Source organism: Kryptolebias marmoratus, linkage group LG11 (assembly GCF_001649575.2).
Source record: "Kryptolebias marmoratus isolate JLee-2015 linkage group LG11, ASM164957v2, whole genome shotgun sequence".
In the NCBI taxonomy this organism is placed as follows: domain Eukaryota; kingdom Metazoa; phylum Chordata; class Actinopteri; order Cyprinodontiformes; family Rivulidae; genus Kryptolebias; species Kryptolebias marmoratus.
The window spans coordinates 9,138,531-9,158,559 of record NC_051440.1 but is presented as its reverse complement, the minus strand read 5'-3'; the positions used below and the strand labels follow the sequence as shown (position 1 = coordinate 9,158,559).

At 41.1% G+C, this 20,029-nt stretch overlaps 2 protein-coding genes across 3 annotated transcripts in view; one reads left to right on the top strand and one right to left on the bottom strand.

Moving 5' to 3' along the window:
- Positions 1–18,135, top strand: appl2 (adaptor protein, phosphotyrosine interaction, PH domain and leucine zipper containing 2). Of its 2 annotated transcripts, none has more exons than XM_017434776.3 (21): positions 1–155; positions 3,623–3,721; positions 4,284–4,343; positions 5,579–5,650; positions 6,482–6,569; positions 6,661–6,702; positions 7,429–7,487; positions 7,881–8,027; positions 8,970–9,052; positions 9,359–9,511; positions 10,451–10,639; positions 10,749–10,791; positions 11,020–11,076; positions 11,793–11,887; positions 12,336–12,491; positions 12,722–12,771; positions 12,915–13,089; positions 14,575–14,611; positions 14,705–14,860; positions 14,955–15,002; positions 15,428–18,135. In XM_017434776.3, the coding sequence occupies exons 1-21, from the start codon at positions 99–101 to the stop codon at positions 15,557–15,559; spliced, it is 1,998 nt and encodes a 665-aa protein (XP_017290265.1). In that variant the 5' UTR covers positions 1–98; the 3' UTR covers positions 15,560–18,135. The 2 variants fall into 2 exon arrangements, with proteins under 2 accessions (XP_017290265.1, XP_017290264.1); XM_017434775.3 differs by having other exon boundaries at positions 10,746–10,791.
- Positions 18,136–18,195: 60 nt separating this feature from the next.
- The window catches only part of tubgcp6 (tubulin, gamma complex associated protein 6), a 25,071-nt gene continuing 23,237 nt past the window's right edge, over positions 18,196–20,029 (bottom strand). The window contains exons 23-25 of the mRNA XM_017434777.2: positions 19,748–19,961; positions 18,875–19,068; positions 18,196–18,537 (exon numbers count right to left, since the gene is read on the bottom strand). Of these exons, the coding sequence (XP_017290266.1) occupies positions 18,446–18,537; positions 18,875–19,068; positions 19,748–19,961 (500 nt within the window). The 3' untranslated portion in view covers positions 18,196–18,445. The remainder of the gene's footprint in view (positions 18,538–18,874; positions 19,069–19,747; positions 19,962–20,029) is intronic.

The following is a 20,029-nucleotide window of genomic DNA, read 5'->3' as shown; positions in this document are numbered from 1 at the left end:
AGTGTACTCACTCCGCGCACAGACTTCTGGGAAACCGAGTCCACGCTCTCAATTATTCAGGCTCCTCATTCCCTTCTCCTCCTTCACTGCTAAACAAGATGCCGGCCGTACACCACAAGCTGCTCCTGGAGGACGCCTTGCAGGACAGTCCTCAGGTAGGGCCGCTCGTGTCTTCTCGCGTTTCGAGGCCCAGCTGTCTCAATAAATGCGCTGCGACGAGTGGTTGAAGTTAGCTTAGCCGAGACACTATCCTGCTCCCGTTGTAGGCTGTTTCCACTGGTCGATGACAGCGCTCATGATGACACATTCCCATGAAAATGTAATTCTCTGACAGCGGGGGCAACGCCTGCCTATTGTAAACAAGATTTTCTTGATAAATATAGCATGTATCTGATTGAGCGTGTATCTTTACTGTATTTACGGACAGTATCTCCGTCACTAGGGCTGTCCTCCTCCTTTCAGGCTTCAGTCAACCAGCTGGAATCCCCCCACTTTGAACCATTTTCTTCCTTTCTGACACATTTAGACAGACACTTGGCCACATCTTGTTCTGGACCCCAACTTGGCCTGATTCACATTTTGTGGAAATGTTTTCCATTATAGGACTCCCCTGGAAATAGTCATTAGTCAGCAAAATGGTAGAGTCATTGATTAATAATGCTGTGTCTGCATGTTTTAATGCATTATGGAGGGTTAAAAACAAGGCAAAGACCTGATGAGTGAAATTAGTTAAACTCATCAATTGTTTGCTGTTGTTTGTTGCATTATTCTGTGTCCAAAAAGGCTGACTTCTTTAAGTGCAAACCTTAGCTGGGGGTATTTTATTTTTTGTCCCTCTCTTTTTCAAAAGAGCTGTCAAATCTCCACACAGACAAGGATGACAGTATTATTTATTTTGGATATGAGCTGAGTCGTGTTTGAAGTCAGCTGCTGGGACTAGGAGGTGTAAAGTGAGTCCAACTAATGGGTGTGTTCCTTTCTGCTCCGTCTGTACTTCCTTACCACACCTGCTTGGAAAAAAAAGAGCTTCACTCAGACAGGACTTTGTTAGTTTACATATGCAGCCTGCAGTTAGTGTCTCCCTTTAAAGTCGCCCTTACATAGATCGTTCAGATGTTTTGAAGTGGGAAAGGTTATAAACAATTCGTGTCCTACCTGTTGTGGATAGTTCTTAGACAGGCCTGAGTTGAGAGAAATAGTTTAATTCTTTTAAAAAGATTCAGAACAGTTGATGCAAACGTAATTTTATAAACCTTTTACGCCACTATCAATTCCTTATCACCTACTGTAGTTATGCAGGCAGAAATGTTATGGTATTCCTCCTAGAGGTGCTACAGCTAGCTGCTGCTTCCGTTATTCGCGCCTCCAAATAAAGACATAATTCCGTGTAAAGACTGACATACGTAAAAGGTGGATGAAAGGGATGCCATTAACTTCCATTGCTCAAAATGGAAGCCAAAATGCCTACTTTCTGGTTTTGGGCCCTGCCATGTTGTTTTTGGAGCCAAAGATTGTGCCTCAGGGATGTGGGGATCGTCTTCTTCTTTTTCTTTCAGCTGTTCCCTTTTCGGGGTTCCCCACAGCGAGTCATCCTCCTCCATCGAACTCTGTCTTCTGCGTCCTCTGTCCTCACTCTGTCCCCTCTCTTCCACTGACACAGAAGTGTCATGGCAGGAAAAATAAGGAACACAGGAGGCCCAGCTTGCTAGTTTTTAACAGTTTATCACAAATAAAAGTCGAGGAGTAAATCTCAGGGCTGAGACAGTCAGGCTAGACAGCAGAATCTTGTCTAGCCTAAGATTGTAAAAGTGTCTTTTTGAGCAAAGCGTATGAGTAAGACATAGATAAGACCATCAGTCTCATAACTGGAAGTATCATTTGGAGGGCAGCATGACCTAGCATGAACAGATATGTACTGTACATCAGCAGGCCTCAACCTTTTTAGCTCCACGGACCGGTTCATTATCAGACAGTATTTTCACGGATCGGCCATTAAAGGGGTGGCGGATAAATACAACAAAATAAAATGATACAACCAGCATGAAAACGGGGGTATTTAATAAAACATAATAAACTTAAATCCAACGTGTCCTCGCAGCTTTGTTAGCTGCGTCCTGGTGTTGGGTTATCAACATGAATAACAGCCTCTCCTCCCCTGATGTTCTCTGGTCAATATGTCGATGTTTAAACTTTTAAATAAGATCCACCACAAATATAAAGTGCACAAAGAATACAACTCACCATAACACTGACTCAGTGGGAGCCCTGAGCCGGTTTCTCAGTAACGAGACGATCCCATCTAGGGCTTCCAGAGACATTTGTTTTTTACTCATTTTGCTGCTCGTGGGTTTGTTTTTAGCGGTAACGGATCACGTGACCTAGATCAGTGTTTTGACACGCATCAAGAGTGAGTCATAGATGGATGGAGTGGAGAGAATCAGGTCAGTTTTCAAAATAAATGTCCTTCAGACTTCGAAATTTAAAAAAAAAGAGGAAATACTGTAAGTTAATTATTCTTTCTGTATGGCCCGGTACCAAATGACCCACGGACCGGTACTGGTCTGCAGCCCGGGGTTTGGGGACCTCTGCTGTACATGACAAGTCTGATGTCTCATTATTTTACATGATGACCCTAAAAATGGTATTGCAGCTAGAGGGAGCTTATCCTTTGTGACCTCAGTTTCTGGCTTCCAGTCCTCTCTCGTGTTATAACACATCTCAGTGTATGTAAATAACTGTGCAATTCAAAAATCGATGGTGGTTAACCAGTTTATACAAAACAGCATTTGGATAAACTGCAATAAAGTCTTTGACATTGAAGTTGTTTTAGGATACACTTTAGTCTTGGCCCTGCTTGAACTAGTCGTTAGCTCATCAATCCTGTCAGAAATAATCTCCTTTTTTTACTAAACTAAGGCTGTTCAAAGAGCTCTCTAGAACAGGTAAGCTATTATTTGCACGTAACCTTTCCCCCCCCAAATACCAGTCAAAGTAAACATTTTTAAAGTGGCCTTTTATTGTGGCCAGCCTGAGACACACCTGTGCAATAATCATGCTGTCTAATCAGAATCTTGATATGCCACACCTGTGAGGTGGATGGATTATCCCAGCAAAGGAGAAGCGATCATTAACGCAGGTTTACACATGTTTGTAAGCACTATTTGACAGAAAAAGGCCTCTTGTGTACATAGAAAACGTCTTAGACCTTTTAGTTCAGCTGATGAAAAATGGGAGCAAAAACAAAAGTGTCGCGTTTATATTTTTCCCAGTACAGCTGTAGTTCGCGGTGATTCAGTGAGTCATATAAGACACGATGGACATAACAAACAAAACTTTGGCACGTCCTACAGAGTTAAAAATTGCCATTTATTATTAGTGTTGGGTTATTTTAAATGCATATCCATTTGCAGATTGCACAAGATTCTATAATTACCCAAATTGTTCAAAACGTCCAAAATCATGTACCTGAAACCTAAAATTACATTCAGAGATGTCAAATTCTTCATATGTAATAAATCCAGATCTCAATCCAATATAATATCTTATAAGACAAAGAAATGAAGGGACTTGTGTCTCATTTTAGAGGCAAAGAATCGTTGACGTTCTTGTTTTCATCCCGCAGACTCGCTCTCTGCTGAGCGTGTTCGAGGAGGACTCTGGGATGCTGACAGACTACACCAATCAGCTGCTGCAGACGTTGCAGCGCGTGTTCGGAGCTCAGGTACTAAACAAACACGACGACGCAAAGACACCGCTTTCACTCCCCGGTGGTCAGCTGGGAGTTACCGTGTTCAAACACAGAATCAGACGGGGCGATCGCTCTCTAATCTGTTTTTTTTTTTCTTGAGTAAAGTTTATTTTGTGTCAAACATTTAAGCCACCGACTGATTGTTTTAATCCTTTCTGATTAACTCTTAATGAGACAAACATCATCTGAGGATATCAGACAGTCGGCCTCACATGAACAGCTTGTACGTCAAAACCCTCTGAGCTCACTTGGCCTGCTGTGGTCTTGAGCCGAAAACCAATTTTAATGTGTTTTTTCTAACAAAACATTGCAATTATATAACTTTTTTATTATAGTTCTGCTAGAAAATATAATTCTTACTTAACTTTCCTATCCAATGAAGTTCACAGTTAACAAATGACATTTTTTACTGATTGCCCTTTTGCCTACTCAGAGGAAATCTCGTTGGTACCCTGATTCCTTTATAGCATACATAGGAAGTTTTTGTAATTAACCTTTTTTAACTCGTACTGCTGCTTCTGTCTATTCCCAACAGAGTGAAATGGGATTGGCCACAGAGCAGCTCTCGCAGCAACTTCTGGATTATGAGAAGAAAGTAAGTTGGCCACCGCCTAATTATCATTATATACAACTTTACTTAAACTCCACCGTTTTTCTTAGTGATATTAAACTACTTTTAAAAGCAATCCAAAAAGATATAATAAGTGGTAAAAGATCATAAACGCACTAAGCAAAATAAACCTTAAACTTCCTGATCATTGAGGATGAATTGTTGAATGAAACAAACAAAATGAAAAGTAAAATACAGTTATTTAAAACGCCCAAATTCAATGGATTTTAATGTGTGATAAGATACAATTTGGTGCTAAAAAGCTTTCAAGTGTTATGACTTTATCTCATATGAGTCCAGTTGTCTGTTTTTAGTCAATATGACTGACATAGAAACAGAAATTCCTTGCAGTGCCTCACGTTGGATGAGGATTTTCCCCCTTGGTGATGATATTTGCGGCAATTGTTTTTGCAGATTAAAAGATCTCCACAAAAACAAAGAGAAATACTTCACATTCGTTCAGTCGTCTTTATTCCCTCCGGTACAAACGCAACAAACTGTAATATTGTTTCAACAATTAGAATATTTCACTTGTGAAAATCTGGCCAGGTGTAGATAGGTCTTGCTAATCATAAACGGCATAGATTTATTTATTTTTCTGTGGAATCAGTGTATTGAGGCACCACTGGTGATGGCGGATTAACACAAAGTTAAAATACTCACAGTTGATTACCCTCGTTGAAATCAGCATTTCTAGGATCAGCAGCTTGAGTGTCCCCACTTGGAGTAAGTTAACTCAGAGTTTATGGATAAACTTATTTTGTCGAACCTCCTTTCTTGGATGTGCTCCAGCAGATGTGTGCTGGATGACATAAAAAAAGAACAAATAAGGAAGTGATTTTCGTCCACAGATTAGTTGACATTGTCCTCCCAATGTCAGTATTGCTTGTGAATTATTGGGAAAAACGTGCATGAAAACAAAATTCTTATCCTACAGTGTCTTTGTACAGAGCTTGATATTGGCCCACTTTCCAGAGAGGGAATTAGGATTAAAAACAATCTGTATTGACCAGCAAGTGATGCTTATTTGAGCTACTTTAAACCAGCACTAAAACTTGCCGTCTTCACACTTTATTACACAAAACCTCACACCACAAATCTTTGCTGAAGTGTTTTTTTTTTTTCTTACTTCAAAGCCCCTTGTTTCAGCTAGATATACATCAAACCCTTTTGAAGTTTTGTAGCTAAAACTTGTCCCCTTTTGTTCCTTTTTTGTGCAGAATTTTGCCCTGGGAAAAGGCGACGAAGAAGTAATCTGCACGCTGCAGAACTTTGCGAAAACTGTGGGCGAGGTGAGGCCTCCGACTCCAGCTTTGTTGCGCTTTGGGTCCACTCTTAAATATGTGTGTGTGTGCAGCGGGAGACGGGGATGATAAACTGCAGCTCAGTTGTTGTTTTTTTCTGTTTTTATTACTTTACGAAGAATTCTGCGCGTTCGCTCCTCCAGTATTCCAGATAACAGAAAAAATAAAACTTAAAAAATCCTTAATAAACAGACCTGCAGGCTATCGCCGCAGGTAGACCGGAACTTATTGTCTAAGAGGGGAGGTGGGTGTGATGTGTGTCGTGTTGGATGGATGAACGACTAGCTGGAGCTCATGTTTGTAGATAAAACAGATGGACCCGTTCCCATCAGCCACAGGGCTTCAGGAGCCTGCCCAGTCAGGATTCTCGTTGTGGACAAAAAAAACAAAACAAAAAAGAAAACCCCTCATATCACAGATAGAATGAGACTTCTGGACCTAATCTTGTGAACTTTAGCATTTGCTAAACCATTCAGATGAAACTGAATGTGTTTGTTAGACTCCGCCGTGCAGCTCGATGATAAGGATGAGGAATAACAGCAAGGTTCGCTCGTACACAGCGCCGAATCCGGTATCGGGGTAAATAGAAAGTTGAATTATTTTCTTTACAAAACCCTCTCTACCACAGCGTGAGTTTATCACAACCTAGGCGAGGCATTGTTCACCTCCTTATCAGTGAAAATGTTATTTTCCAGCTTACCGGCAGAAAATGTTACTGTAAATAGAAACCGATATCTTTCAGATGTGTGGCGAGGGTTCAGCTTCTGTTTGTGTCCTTGCGCGGCGACTTATATCTTAATCCGTTTGTGTGATTTTTAGCTCAACTCCATCCACTCTGATTTAGCCAGCCAGATGGCTGACAGCATGGTGTTTCCCCTGATCCAGTTCAGAGAGAAGGACCTCACAGGTAGTGGAATATTAAAAAACAAAACAAACACACACAAGAAAGAATAAAGAAATTCTGTTTGTATTGTTGACAATGTAACTGAACTTTGCAGAGATAAGCACCTTGAAGGAAATATTTAGCATCGCCACTGATGGTGAGTATAAGCAGGGTTTCTATTTTTGCGAACAATGAATCAACATTTACACTATTCCAGTTTTGTCTAACTACTTCTGCATACTGTGTGCTGTTTTAGCCATTCATGTATCACAATGTTCATTCAGGAGATGGCTCCTAAGAATTTTGTTTTTTGTAATTTTTGTACTTTTTAAAATATTTAACTTTACTTACATGTTTTTCCCCCATAGAAATGCATCGGAATGTCTTTGATTCCTTCAAAAACAATATTCTCTTTAAAATCTTCAGCAAGCTTGCTCTATTTTTGTCTTCTTATGCTACTTTTAGCTAACCGTTTGCTCCATTAAGCTGCTGTTTTCCTACTTTTTGTTTGAAGCCACCATTCTGCTACTTTTGCTACTTTAAGCTAACATTTTGCTACTTTTAACTTTTGGACAGCTTTTTGCTGCTTTTAGCTTTTATTTTTATTTAGCCTTTTACAAATTCCAGCTCTTAGCTGCTGTTTTGCCAATTTTAGCTTTAAGCTATCCCTTTGTTACATTTTGCTTTTACCTAGATTTTTGCTACTTTTAGCTCCAAGCTAGAGTTTTGCGTCTTTCGTTCTACTTCCTTTAGTTTCATCAGCTCATTTATAGCATCTTCAGCAAAGACATTCATCGCTTAGCATTCTCTCTGCATTTTCACAGAAAATATCCTTTCTCTGGCTGTTATTTGCTACTCACGTCCTTTCACTTTCTCCGTGCAGAGCACGAGGCAGCTATGGTCAAATACAGTCGACTGCCTAAGAAGAAGGAGAACGAGAAGGTAGAAAAACTGCAAAGTGCTGTTTTAGCTTCTGTTGAATTTTAAAATTTTTTTCTTATCAGTGAAAAGCTGTTAAGAGCTTCACAGCACATCAATGCTCGTGTTATTGCAGTGGGAGTTTATGAGCATTACAAACAGTATGGCATTATACAGCCTGACACGAGTGTGCTCTTACAGCACTAAGTGTTCCAGTATCGACTTTGCATCTGTTCAGCATGTTAGCAAATCTCTTTGAATGAACCAAAAAAAAAAAAAATACAAGGTTTTCTCTGATTTGCATGCACGAGCGCGTGCCAAGAGTTTGCATACCCTGCGCAGACCCTGACAGTGAGTTTTTTTGAGGGCTTGTGCGCAGTGTACATTTGCATGCTCAACCCTCTCCTGTGTGGACAGCTGAAGAACGACTTGGTGAAGGAGGTGGCGTACACCAGGAGGAAGCAGCACCAGGCCTCGCTGCAGTATTACTGCGCCCTCAACGCCCTGCAGTACAGGAAGAGAGTAGCTATGCTCGAACCAATGCTCGGCTACACTCAGGCTCAGGTACTGAGCAGCTTCTGGCCTTTACACCACATCTCATCATATCAGCATTCAAATTCAGTGAAAGTGGAAACGAATAACTCTGATGAAAGGATTTAGTTCACAAACAACACTCAACAACAACATGCTCTGGAGAAAAAAAAACATTTCATCCTTTTTTATGTAAAAGCTACTACTTGGCCTAGAAACAGAACTGAAATTGTGATTAATGAGGGGAAAAAAATCATAGCTCCACTATTTTCACAACTAACTATGATTTGTAAGGAAAAAAAAACTCTATGCTTCCCATTCTCTAAAACACAATTCATATTTCCTAACAAAGTGTTTGGGTTCGTACTGTTGGTCAAATAAAAACAGCTGCTTGTGATGTGTTTCACTGCCATATGACAAAAAAAGGTTAAAAAATAACTGTAACAATATTTTTTATTTCATTATTTAGGAGAATATAAACTCACAGGACATTTTATTAGGTCCACCTGTTCAGTTGCTTGTTACTGTAAATAGCTAATCAGCCAATCACGTGGCAGCAACTCACTCAGTGCCTTTAGGCATGCAGACAGGGTGAAGACAACTTGCTGAAGTTCAAACCAGGCACCAGAACGTGGAAGGAAGAACATTTAAGTGACGTTAAACTTGGCATGGTTGTTGGTGCCAGACGGTCTGGTCTGAGTATGTCAGAAACTGCTGATTTATTGAGAATTTCCCCACACACGCATCTCTAGGGTTTACAGAGAACAGGCCAAAAAGGCAGAAATATCCAGTCAGCGGCAGATGTGTGGATGAAAATGCCTGGTTGATGTAAGAGGACAGTGTTTTTAGATGATACAAAGGCAGCAGTATTTGCTACTGGATTAGTTATTTGAGTTAACAAGCAATTGAACAGGTGGACCTAATAAAGTAGCCAGTGGGTGTACATTAGTTAACTCCAACTCTTTTATTTTACAGATTAGCTTCTTTAAGAAGGGCATTGAGCTGGTTTCAAAGAAGATGGAAACTTTTCTCTCGTCTGTGTCTAAAATGACTCAAAAGTAAGAAATGTTCACTTTTGATGTGATTTGTTGTGTGAGGTTATGCTCATAGTAATGTTGCTTAGGATTTTTACGTGTTCAGTCTTTGCATTTGATCATATTCAAATCCCTGATGCTGGATTTGTCCTTCTCTGTTGGCTAAATATCTCATGAACTACTGGACAGATTTAAATGAAACTCACAGGAAGTAGTCACTTTCAACCTTGACTCAACCCAGCTGCATTCCTTCAAAGATTAGTAGTTTCATCTTGTAAGTTTGAATTGATTTGGTAAAAATCTTTTTTTGTTTGTTTGTTTTCTGTGTAGCATCCAGGCCCAGCTGGACGTGGAGGCAGAGGCCATGCGTACGTCCCAGAAAGAGCTTCTGTCTGTGGAAGACACCGTCTATATGCCAGATAAGGACAGTGACTCTGTTAACCGCACGCTTATTCAGAAGGCTGGCTACCTCAACATCAGGAAGTAAGATTATTTACGCTTCGTACGACCCTATCTGTAATCCAGTGATATTTCCTTATCATTTGTGCCGCTCAGCGTGTCAAAAGGTGCGGCGGAAGAAGATGAATTTAGTAGCTTTCATGTGATATTTATTTTAAGTTAAAATTTAAAGAAACCACCCAAATAACCAGATTCATCAAAACAATTTCTCATCTCGTAAAACCTGCTTAAAATCTGAGCAGCAGAAGAAATGGGGCCTGTCAGAGAAGACAAGGTGAGTCAGATAAGATGCCGGCGACAGCGTGCTCCGTCAGCTTATTGTGGAGTAGATGTATGAGAAGGGGAACTTCCTTAATGGCTCGAGCGGATGAAACTGCAGCGTGGCGCGCGTTGTGATTTAGTGGAAATGTCAGAGCTGTCGAACCCCGTCGCTCCCTCATATACATGGAGACTCTCTGACGAATGTCTGCGACCCCAGCGAAAAGGTTTCCACGGAGCACCGCCCTTGCACTCTGCCTACAGCCGCCGTTGCTTTTCAGATGGAGCCGAGGCCGGGGGGGGGGGACATGTGCGGCCTGAGATGGGTTTCTCGGTATTAAGGATGTGAGTCACCCGGTGCACCATGAGCCATCCACTTCAGTGCTTTACAAAGATGCAACCTTTTAAAGGATAGCAGGTTGTAGACAAAAAAGATGCCACAGAGATGAGGATATTTTTCTGAGTCATACTAATGTTGCTAATTGTAGCAATAAGCTTCAATTTTATTTCTGTTAGTGAGTTGCTTGTACAAATGATGACACAAACGCTTCATACTTCAGACCTGCTCATCTGCTGAGCTATAAGGGTGACTTTATGTTGACACATTAACGTTGGGTGTTTTCCACATCAGTTCACTTGTTTTGATCAGCGTTTGATATGTCGTGCCACAAATTCTTATTTCTGCTTTTTCTTTTTCTCCTCTAGCAAAACGGGTCTGGTGACCACAGCCTGGGATCGACTTTTCTTCTTCACCCAGGGGGGGAACCTGATGTGCCAGCCTCGGGGGGCCGTGGCGGGGGGCATGGTGCTGGACCTGGACAACAGCTCGGTCATGGCTGTGGAGTGTGAGGACAGGCGCTACTGTTTTCAGATCACCTCCCCTACAGGAAAAACGTATGCTCGCTTTGCCGACCTTTAAATAATCCCCGCAAACCTGCATGAAGGAGAAATGTGTTGTTGTTTTTTTTTTTTTTTTCTTCAATTTCTGCTGTCTTTCAAGCAGGTCGATGATTCTACAGGCTGAGAGCAAGAAGGAGTACGAAGAGGTTAGTGTGAAAGAGGAAGTGTTTGATCAAAAATGAGGTCTGCTGCTACAGGCATCCGCCAGAAAACGGTGAAGAAGCTGTCGAGCCTCACTTCAGTGGTTCATCTTTGTTTTTGCTCGGACACAGCTGAGTGGTCTGTCACAGCTGCCATCAGTCCCGTTATTTCAGGGTTAACCGTCCTGGGAACGGCACAAACACCTAATGTGGATATATGTGTTTCTTTCTCAGTGGATCTGCACCGTGAACAACATCTCCAGACAGATCTACCTGACGGACAACCCAGAGGTAAAGCTTTCACATCCGCTCACACACTATAAGCTATAATTATTGGAAGTAGTAGATAAAATTAAAGGTCTTTCACAGTGGTGACCAATCTTGGTCTTCGAGGGCCACTATCCTGCATGTTCTAGATGTCTTTGCTTTGACACCTGATTTAAATGATGGGTGATAAACAGGCTTCCTCAGAACTTGAGGACCTGCTGAAGAGCAGGGAAACATCTAAAAAATTAACCAGGATTGGACATCACTGGTCTAGCATCTCTTGAATGAATTCATTTTTATGCCAAATACTAAATGGTCCACTTTTATATAGTGCCTTTTTACCCTCTCCAGGTTCTGGAAAGTAAAACGGTTTACGATGTTTCCCATTCTCACGCACACGCACACACACAGACACTCTCATAAAGTGCTTTCTAGTAAATATTTTTTTCACACTATAGACAGCACTTTTGTATTCTCACTCAGATGCCAATAAACATATCCCCCAGTGGGAAGTGTCTCACCGAAGGACATTTTGGCCCGCTGCAGGGGCTGAGGATTGAGGTTCCTTTGCCTTTTAGCGAACGGCCATGATTAAGATTTCAATCTCACAGTAGGTTATTCAGTTGACTGATTGGGTAAAGCTCTATAGCTTCAAGTTCCCTTGTGAAGCTCCCTGCTCTTACCCTGCTTTTTTCTCCCTCATTTGTTTTAATTGTTTAACTTTTTTTTTGTCTTGTCAGGCTGTGGCCATCCGATTGAACCAAACCGCCATTCAGGCAGTCACTCCTATCACCAGCTTTGAGAAGAGACAAGAAGGCTCGGCCAACCCTGACAGGTCAGGCACACTGTTTAGTCCCACTTTGGTGACAATAAGAGTCGATCGCTCGTTGTTTTTTAAACAGACGGTAAACCTGGATGCTTTACGCTGCAGAAGCTCTCAGACCAGCCTTCTGTCCCCTGATTGCCTTAATAATCTTCTGTTTGGATAATTAATTACATAACTTTAAAATAAAGTGCTCTCTAAGCCTGTTCTTAAATTGCTGTCCTTTTGTTCCTACTGGTCATTAATTGTATCTATTATTAGATTTCCTCCTAAACAAACTGCAGTGTAAGTGAAATAAAAAATCAGAAGAAAGCTATCAGAAATTATTACTTTTTACTACTTTTGCAGATTATAGATTTTGTCCTCCTCCTCAAATCCTAATTGTCCTGTGGCTGTTTTGCTCATTTATTCTTTTTTTTTTTCTTGAAGCTCGTGCTCGTTTTCTGTCTCGTCCCCGCAGAGCAAAGCCGGGAGGTGTTCACGCTTCCGGCAGTGATTCCCAGAAAACGGGCGCCGCTCCGGAACCAGAGGACCTGATAGCTCCTGGGACGCCTATTCAGTTCGACATCATGCTGCCGGCGTCTGAGTTTCAGGACCAGAACCGAGCCGGGGGGAGGTGAGGCTGCAGCCGAGGCAGGAAGTTTGTGTCTCTGTTGACCCATTTGAAGGAGGCAGGCGGGGATGAGACTCCGGTGGATGATGCTAATTTCCTAAATCAGCATCATCCACATTGAGTGTATTACATAACTTCTAGGAAGCTGAATTTCACCTAATAGGCAACACTGGGGTTTATTAACTGTTTTGTTTAGTTTTTTCTCTCTGATGCATGTTCTTGCATCCTTTCAGACGCACAAATCCATTTGGAGAAACAGATGACTGTACAACAGAGAATGACGGTAACCATGCTTCTGTTCTAAATGCGCTTTAATGTTTAACTCTTTTTTTTTTTTTGCTTGTTTTTCTGGACTTAACATCTCCTTGTCAACATAATTTGCTGGTGGTTTGTGTGCGCGTGCCTGATGTTGGTATGTCTCTGCAGATTCCCTCCTGCAGCAGGTATTCGTCGTGCGCTTTCAGGGCTCCATGGCCGTTCGCTGTGGGGACAATCAGGAGGTGATCTACGAAGCCATGAGGCAGGTGCTGGCCGCTCGGGCCATCCACAACATCTTCAGGACCACAGAGTCCCACCTCATGGTGACCAGCAGCAGCCTCAGGTAGAACCGGTCATGATTTTACAGCATCTTACTTCAGTACTCCAGCCTCTAAAAATAAAGAGAACGACACTGGTTTTCTTGCTAGTATTGATTTAAACAATGTCAAAACAAGTGTCAGGTGTGAAATGTTTCCACTTTGATACAATAATCATGAACCAAAGAGATTACAAAAGTTTATATTTTCTCAGCAATTTTTAGACTTATTGTAGGATCACCAGACTGTTATGTTTCCTGTTATCGTTCAGTTTTCTCATTGTTTCAGTCTGTTTAACCAGAGTTACAAATATTGTATTTCGGGGAGAAAAAAGTCCTAAAGGGATAGTTTGTTTTGAAGTGGAGTTCTGTGGAAATGTTATAAAAAGTATCTTACCTGTTTGTAGATACGGTAGCTCTTAAACAACCTCAGTTTGGAGAAATAGTTTTCTCTCTGGATTGAGGTGCTAACGGCTAACCCTGAGTGGGGCCGGTGTCGATCAGTGCATTGCTGCTGTCGCAAATATTTGATTAAGTTCAAGCGAATATCCTCTTGTGAATTTCTACACCACCAATAATTTCACATTACACTGTTTTTGCAGGGGAAAGGTTTTGATATTTCTGTCAGAAGAGTCCTTGACTGCATTGAAAGTGCTACAGCTAGCTGCTTCTGCTGCCACTATTTGTGTTTGGATTATTGATTGGTTCATTGGTTGGTCTGTTCATATGTTGGTTGTTTTATCCCAGAGGGGAAATTGAAGCATCTGGTAAGTCATTTCAGATAAACAAACATTCCACAAAATGCTAACCATTAAAAAATAGGTAAAACAAAAGCGTTCACGGCCCATCCAAGTTGTGGCAGGAGGTAGAGTAAGTACAAAAAAGCAAGATTGTGACTGTGGTGAGCGGGGGGGGGAGGTGAGAGTGATAGCAGAGGGACAAAGGGCCTCCTGAATCTGTCAGTTCTGCAGCTCAGTGAGAGGAGTCTTTCTGCTGAGCCAGGAAGCTGTTGAGAGGGTGTCTGCTACTGTCCATTATAGCGTCCAGTTTATTGACTGCGCTCCTCTCCACCACAGTCCTGAGTGAGTCCGGCTTTCTTCCCCAGCCTGTCCCGTCTCTTTGTAGTTTCGTCTGTCAGGCTGCAAAACCAACACACAGCAGCATGAAAGAAGATAACCTTTCCACAGAACCTCTCGTCCCATTATCTGAATTATAGCTTTACAATTGCATTTACTTTATTAAATATCCAGTTTTTTTTATTTTTATTATAACTCTAGTATTACCATCCTTTCATGGTAGAAGCTCACAGCTCATGCATATTGATGAGAGCTGTGAATTAATATACAGCCTGCTTCTTTTAGTGATTGTTGCTATAATGTTGATCAATGCTTTTAAAGGAGCATATTTATAAAGGTGGTTGTTAAAACTTAGACTGAAAGTAAACAAAAGGAGACACAGGACCTTAATATCAAAAAAGGAAAAAAACATTGTTTGGTTTCTTTTTCTTTTCAGTTTGATTGACCCACAAACTCAAGTAACAAGAATCAGTGTAAGTATGGACAAAACAAAACCCTGAGTTGGTGCTTTTATTAGGAGTTTAATCGCTGTCTGTCCACATTGATATTTTGTTGATTTTTCTCAGTTCCAGCTGGAAGAGGTGTGCCAGTTTGCAGCTCACCAGGAGAACGGGAGGCTGATGGGATTCGTAGTTGAGGGGAGAGACTGGAGTGACGGAAATGAGGAGGGAGAGCCTTCATTCAGCGCCTTCGTCTTTGAGAGCAACACGGAGGGTGAAAAGGTTGGTTTGCCTGCTTCAAGTTTCATTGTAGAGAATGGAGACATGTTCATTCATGCTGTATACACACATTCACCTTTTTTGGCTTTATTCACAGATATGTTACACCATAAACTTGGCAAAGGAGATTACAGAAGCTAAGAAGGTAACCTTTTCTTTTTAAATAACATCTAATGTTGCACATTTAAAGTCAAAGCCTGTTACTCGCTGTTTTATGAAAATTCTTTCTAAAAGCATACAAGGATAAATGGTGACCCAATTAGGTTCAGACTAATGGATGAGAAAAGTAGAATATTTAATTAAAATTACCCCTAATAAGACAGGAAATTGGTTACATTTTCTGTCATTATTATGTCTGCATTATTATGTCAAAGATAATGCAGCTTTATTTAGGGAAAAATCATTTTTTAGAAATGATGAAGAAAAGACTTCAGTCCACTAGAGGGAGCACTTTACCTCCACATGTCTTGATGATCTTACAAAGAAAAAAAACATGCATATTTAATGAGTTAACACATCGCAAACAAGAAGTTCTTACTCAGCTGGAGACGTCTGTTGTGTTTCTTTAAGGATCCGGAGGCGCTGGCCAAGCTCATGAAGAACATGCCTCTGACCAACGATGGCAAATTCCTGCTGCTGGAGCCTGAGACGGGCAACTCAAACACCGGAGAGAGTCAGGAGGACCTGGAGTCTGAAGCCTAGTTTTTAATCAGGACACCCCCCCCCAAAAAAAAAAACAAAACAAAACAAAAAAACAACCAAGACCAGAGCCACCAGTCTAACCTTTGCCCGTAAGGCGAGGCTTGCTCTGGATAAAAGTCCCATCATGATCCTTAACTCTAACTCTTATTACTGTAACACCATTACAAGAGTGCAGTTCTCTTCCAGTGACCCTAAACGACTAGGTCTCCATCCTTTTTGCTATGCTTGAAGCAGAGGATGTTAACAGGGGAGTGTCTGACCAAAAACAGATAACAAAAACCCATCTCACTGGTGTTCCATACGTCATCCATTCCATGGTCAATTTTAGCATTGATCATTAGAGGTCCAGATTTTTGGGGGTGTTTTTTTTCTCTTGTGTGCCACTTTAGGTGGAATGCACATCCGAAGGAACAATATTGGTACTGGTTGTTTAGAAGGTGGCGAACCATTCATTTCAGTTTAGGTTTACGTTTTATTTTTAGGTTCTCATGGTTTGAAGTGTTTGTTTGTGAAGAATGTAACCCTTTTTTGTTTTACTTGTATGTAAGGCTTTTATGATTTTATGATCCTACTCTAGCGTTCATTTTATTACTCATGTAAAAAGAAAAAAAAAAACAATTGCACTTCCAAGGTTGATATCCTTATTAGAACAGCAGCTGTTTTTGGTACAGAATGCACTAATTAAGAAGCTAAGACTAAAACGGTGAAGAAAACAGAGGTTGGGACGATGTAAGTTCATTCGGTCTGCAGGGCAGAGGCCGTTTATTTTGGTTACCCTGTATGATCATCCAGCAGCAGCATGAAGCTAAATAGTTTTGCTCTTTGCACTTCCTCGTTGAGGTTACAAACTTAAAATCTCGTCTTAAGCGATGCCACTAAACTGAAATACTTACATGATTCCACACTACCGGTACTAAAGTCAGAAGTAGCAGAGATCATCACTGCAAATTCCTCCTATAAAAAAAAACTTTGTGCTTAGTTTCCTCTGAAGGCTGTGTAAATATGATCTGTCCGAGTGTCTCTATGGCGTTTGAACTGTCAATATAGCAGGACTGTTGCGGTGCATGATTAAATGACACCATTCTCTCGCGCTCTCTCTCTCTCTCATATTCATTCCCTTTGCAGAAGATTAACGCCACTTTTTTTCCGAGCTCTGAGCCATAACATTAGAAGAAAATCAAGTGAAATGTCACAGAAACGCATGAAGCAAGACCGGTCAGGTATTGCACTTTTTGGACAAGCATGTTTCGCGTACTTAACTTATGAATGATAACCGAAGCAGCAGCAGCAGCAGAGTTAAAAAAAAGGAGAGTGGACTGTGAAATCCTTCTCTCCCTCTTCATCTTAAAGCAGTTCTGGTCCGTTTGAACCCATTTCAGCTGCTACACCGGTTTTAAAGGCCAGCTAAACCTTATATAATATGCAGTAAATGTGACTAACTGTACAGATGAGAGGGGAGAAAAAAAAAACTGATTTCGAATGCTGCATTACTTTAGTTCGCAATTTCATTACGACTGTGGACCATATAGTGAGCTACTGTTTAAAGGAAGAGGTCATTTAGGGAAATTAACTTTTTCCCATTCTTAAATTGAGTTTAAATATTAAGCTCAGTCAAATGAAGTGTAGCTATTCTGTGTGCAAAACAGAAGTCGTAAAATCTACTTAGGTTAAAATCTACACAGGTTACAAACTGTGAGATAAGTGATCATAAACATGGTTACAAGCTAAAAAACAGCTGTGATTACTGAAGAAAGGGGCCTCCTTGTGTCATAGCTGCTGGAAAAATGACCTAAACTTCACCTTTTAGGGACTTTTTCAAAAATATTTACAAGGTCACGTAGGTAGGAAATCGCGGTGGTCCGAGTTGTCCGGAAAGTAGCACAAATTCTAAGAATATGTAATAAAATTCTTATATTTGGCTTGTTATACTAGCAAATATTTATACAAGAAGTAAAATAGCTGCTGCATGATGAACCAAGTAAACATAAACAGTCAGAGGAATTCAAGCTTCCACATTCTTCAGAAATGGCTGAATTCCCGGATAAACCTTTTGCACTCGGACCCTCCAGAACACTCATGTAACCAGAAATTGAACTCTCAGACAGCAAGAAATGTTTCCCCCAAAATGTCAAAGCTTCTTTCGCTGCCCAGAAAAATACAGAGTCGTCTGACGCTGTAGACATTCACAGCGTCACTTTTTGTTCGAGTTTGATGATCCGACCGCAGCCTGTTTCCCGTCTGACGGCTCAGTTGGTGAAATGTGTCCAGATGTTACCATCCCACCAAGAAATAAATCCTCTGACTGTACATGGCCCGCTGCAGCTCATTTACACTTAATATAGTCGTGCTACATAGTCTTTATTTTTTTTTTTTTTTGCTTTGTAATTTGCCATCAAGAAAAATAATCTTGTGCAGAAAATATATTTCCATATTTCACCAAGAATTGTATTTTCTCCTTATGTGTCTTTTTATAAATGTCGGAATTTTTCATCCAAAAGGCTTTGCACTTCATTTGTTCTGGTTTTGTAAAACTACTAATGCTAACATTCAATCTTAAATAAATGCATCGTTTCTTACTGGAGTAAAACGTGCTTTCTTAACACACCCTCAGAGCTTTGAAATGAACACTGGAGACGTCAACATTTAGGGCCTTTTTATTAAACGTTCGCTTTTTTTATTTACATTAAAAAAATCTAATCCATATGGGATTAAAATGTACACAGCTGTAAGCACACCCAGGTATGAGATGGATTTCAATAACTTTATCTCAAACACGCACAGGAGAGCCTACAGTTTCAGAACAGAGTCTTTATAATTCAGGTTAAATTCATGACAAAAGAAATTTTGGACATTTTGCTCATGTGAAACACCAGACCTGCATGCGCCTTAAGAGTCCTTGTAGTAGTTGTTGAAGTTAATGCGGAGCAGAAAATCCTCTAAGTGAGGCTGATAGCCTCGGTTCACCAGCTTAGTCACCACTGTCAAAAGAAAGGAGACTTGGGTTACTCCTTCCATGGAGCAAAAAAAACATAAATCAGAAGAAAAAAAAAAACATTGGAGCTGCTAATCTTGCACTTTTTCATGACTATTATAAGTGTCACAACATCTGTCTCCTAAGTAAAAGCTCTCCGTACGTCTTTTTAATGACGGCGCTGGCTCAGACATCAAACTGAGACAAGAGAGTCAAAATGAGCAACAGCCGACTCGCTGTGAAAGTGTCGAGTTATAAAGAAGAGGCGAGTGTTACATCTCTGCGACGGGCCCAGCTCGTACTGTCGGCGAATGTCACCGAGAAGCGCTCTTCCCTGGTCTTACCTTTAAAGAGGAAGTGAGAGTAATACTTGAAGGTGTTGTACGACTGCTGCATGGCAATAAAGCTGGGGTGCGCTGCCTCCCCCTGCTGGTTGTCCCACGGCTGGGCGATCAGCTGGGCCCGGAACTTCAGGATCAGGCTGAAGATGCTGTGGATGATGTTCATAACCGGAGCTGCTTTCTCTGTCAGCAGACCTCTGGGAGGGGGGTAGAGGTCAAAGTTCAGGCAGCATCAAAGGAAACTCCTCCATGACTTTTGAGACTCTAAAACTGTAATGTATTCGGTGTGATACGAACAACCTCTCCTGATTAATTCATCATGAGATGAAATCACTCATTAGGTTAACGAGTTAGACTCACATCCATCTGGAATTTGAATGAGTGTGATGACGTTTATGGAAATATTTAATACGCCGTTATGGAGGCGACTAAACTTGTTACATCTATAAAGAACCTTATCCCACTGATTTCATAAGACAAAGACATTAGGATGGCTCAAAGATTTTAGCAGTTATCACAAACTTTTTTAGTGTGTGAAACTAAAAATCCTTAGCGCTCAGAACGTGTTGAGAATCAGCCTCAGCTATTACTACATCTGTAAACCCTTTAAAAGATACAAACAAAAAGAAGAGTGATTTGGCTGCCTTTTAATACAACACAAACTTTCAACCAGAAGTGTAGAATAAGCAACAAACACACAATAACATTCTGTAAACAACATATTTATCATAGATCTTGCTCCAAACTACCATCTCTTGACCTTTTAGAAAAACAAATCCACCATTACCTAATTTGTGGATTTTATTTGTAGTATTTTTACAGTTAACAGTACAGCTGTGACGCTAAACATTCCCCATATGCAGTCCCAGCTCTCACCTGAAGATGGCTCTGTTGAGGTAGTCGGCATGCGTGCGGTGAATGGCGTCCAGGTCGTTAGCGGTGGCCAGCTTGGCCGTGAACTCGGTCCAGGACACTTGGAGGATCTGGTTGGCGATGTAACCCTGGATGACCTTGACGAAGTGCTGCATCTCGTGCCTGTACAGCTGCAGCTGGCGGAACTGCACGGAGCGACCCGCACCTTTCACCAGCGCTGAGGGAACGCAGGAATGGGCACGAGATAAAATTAGTGCTGAGGGCAGAAAAAAAAAAAAAAAAAAA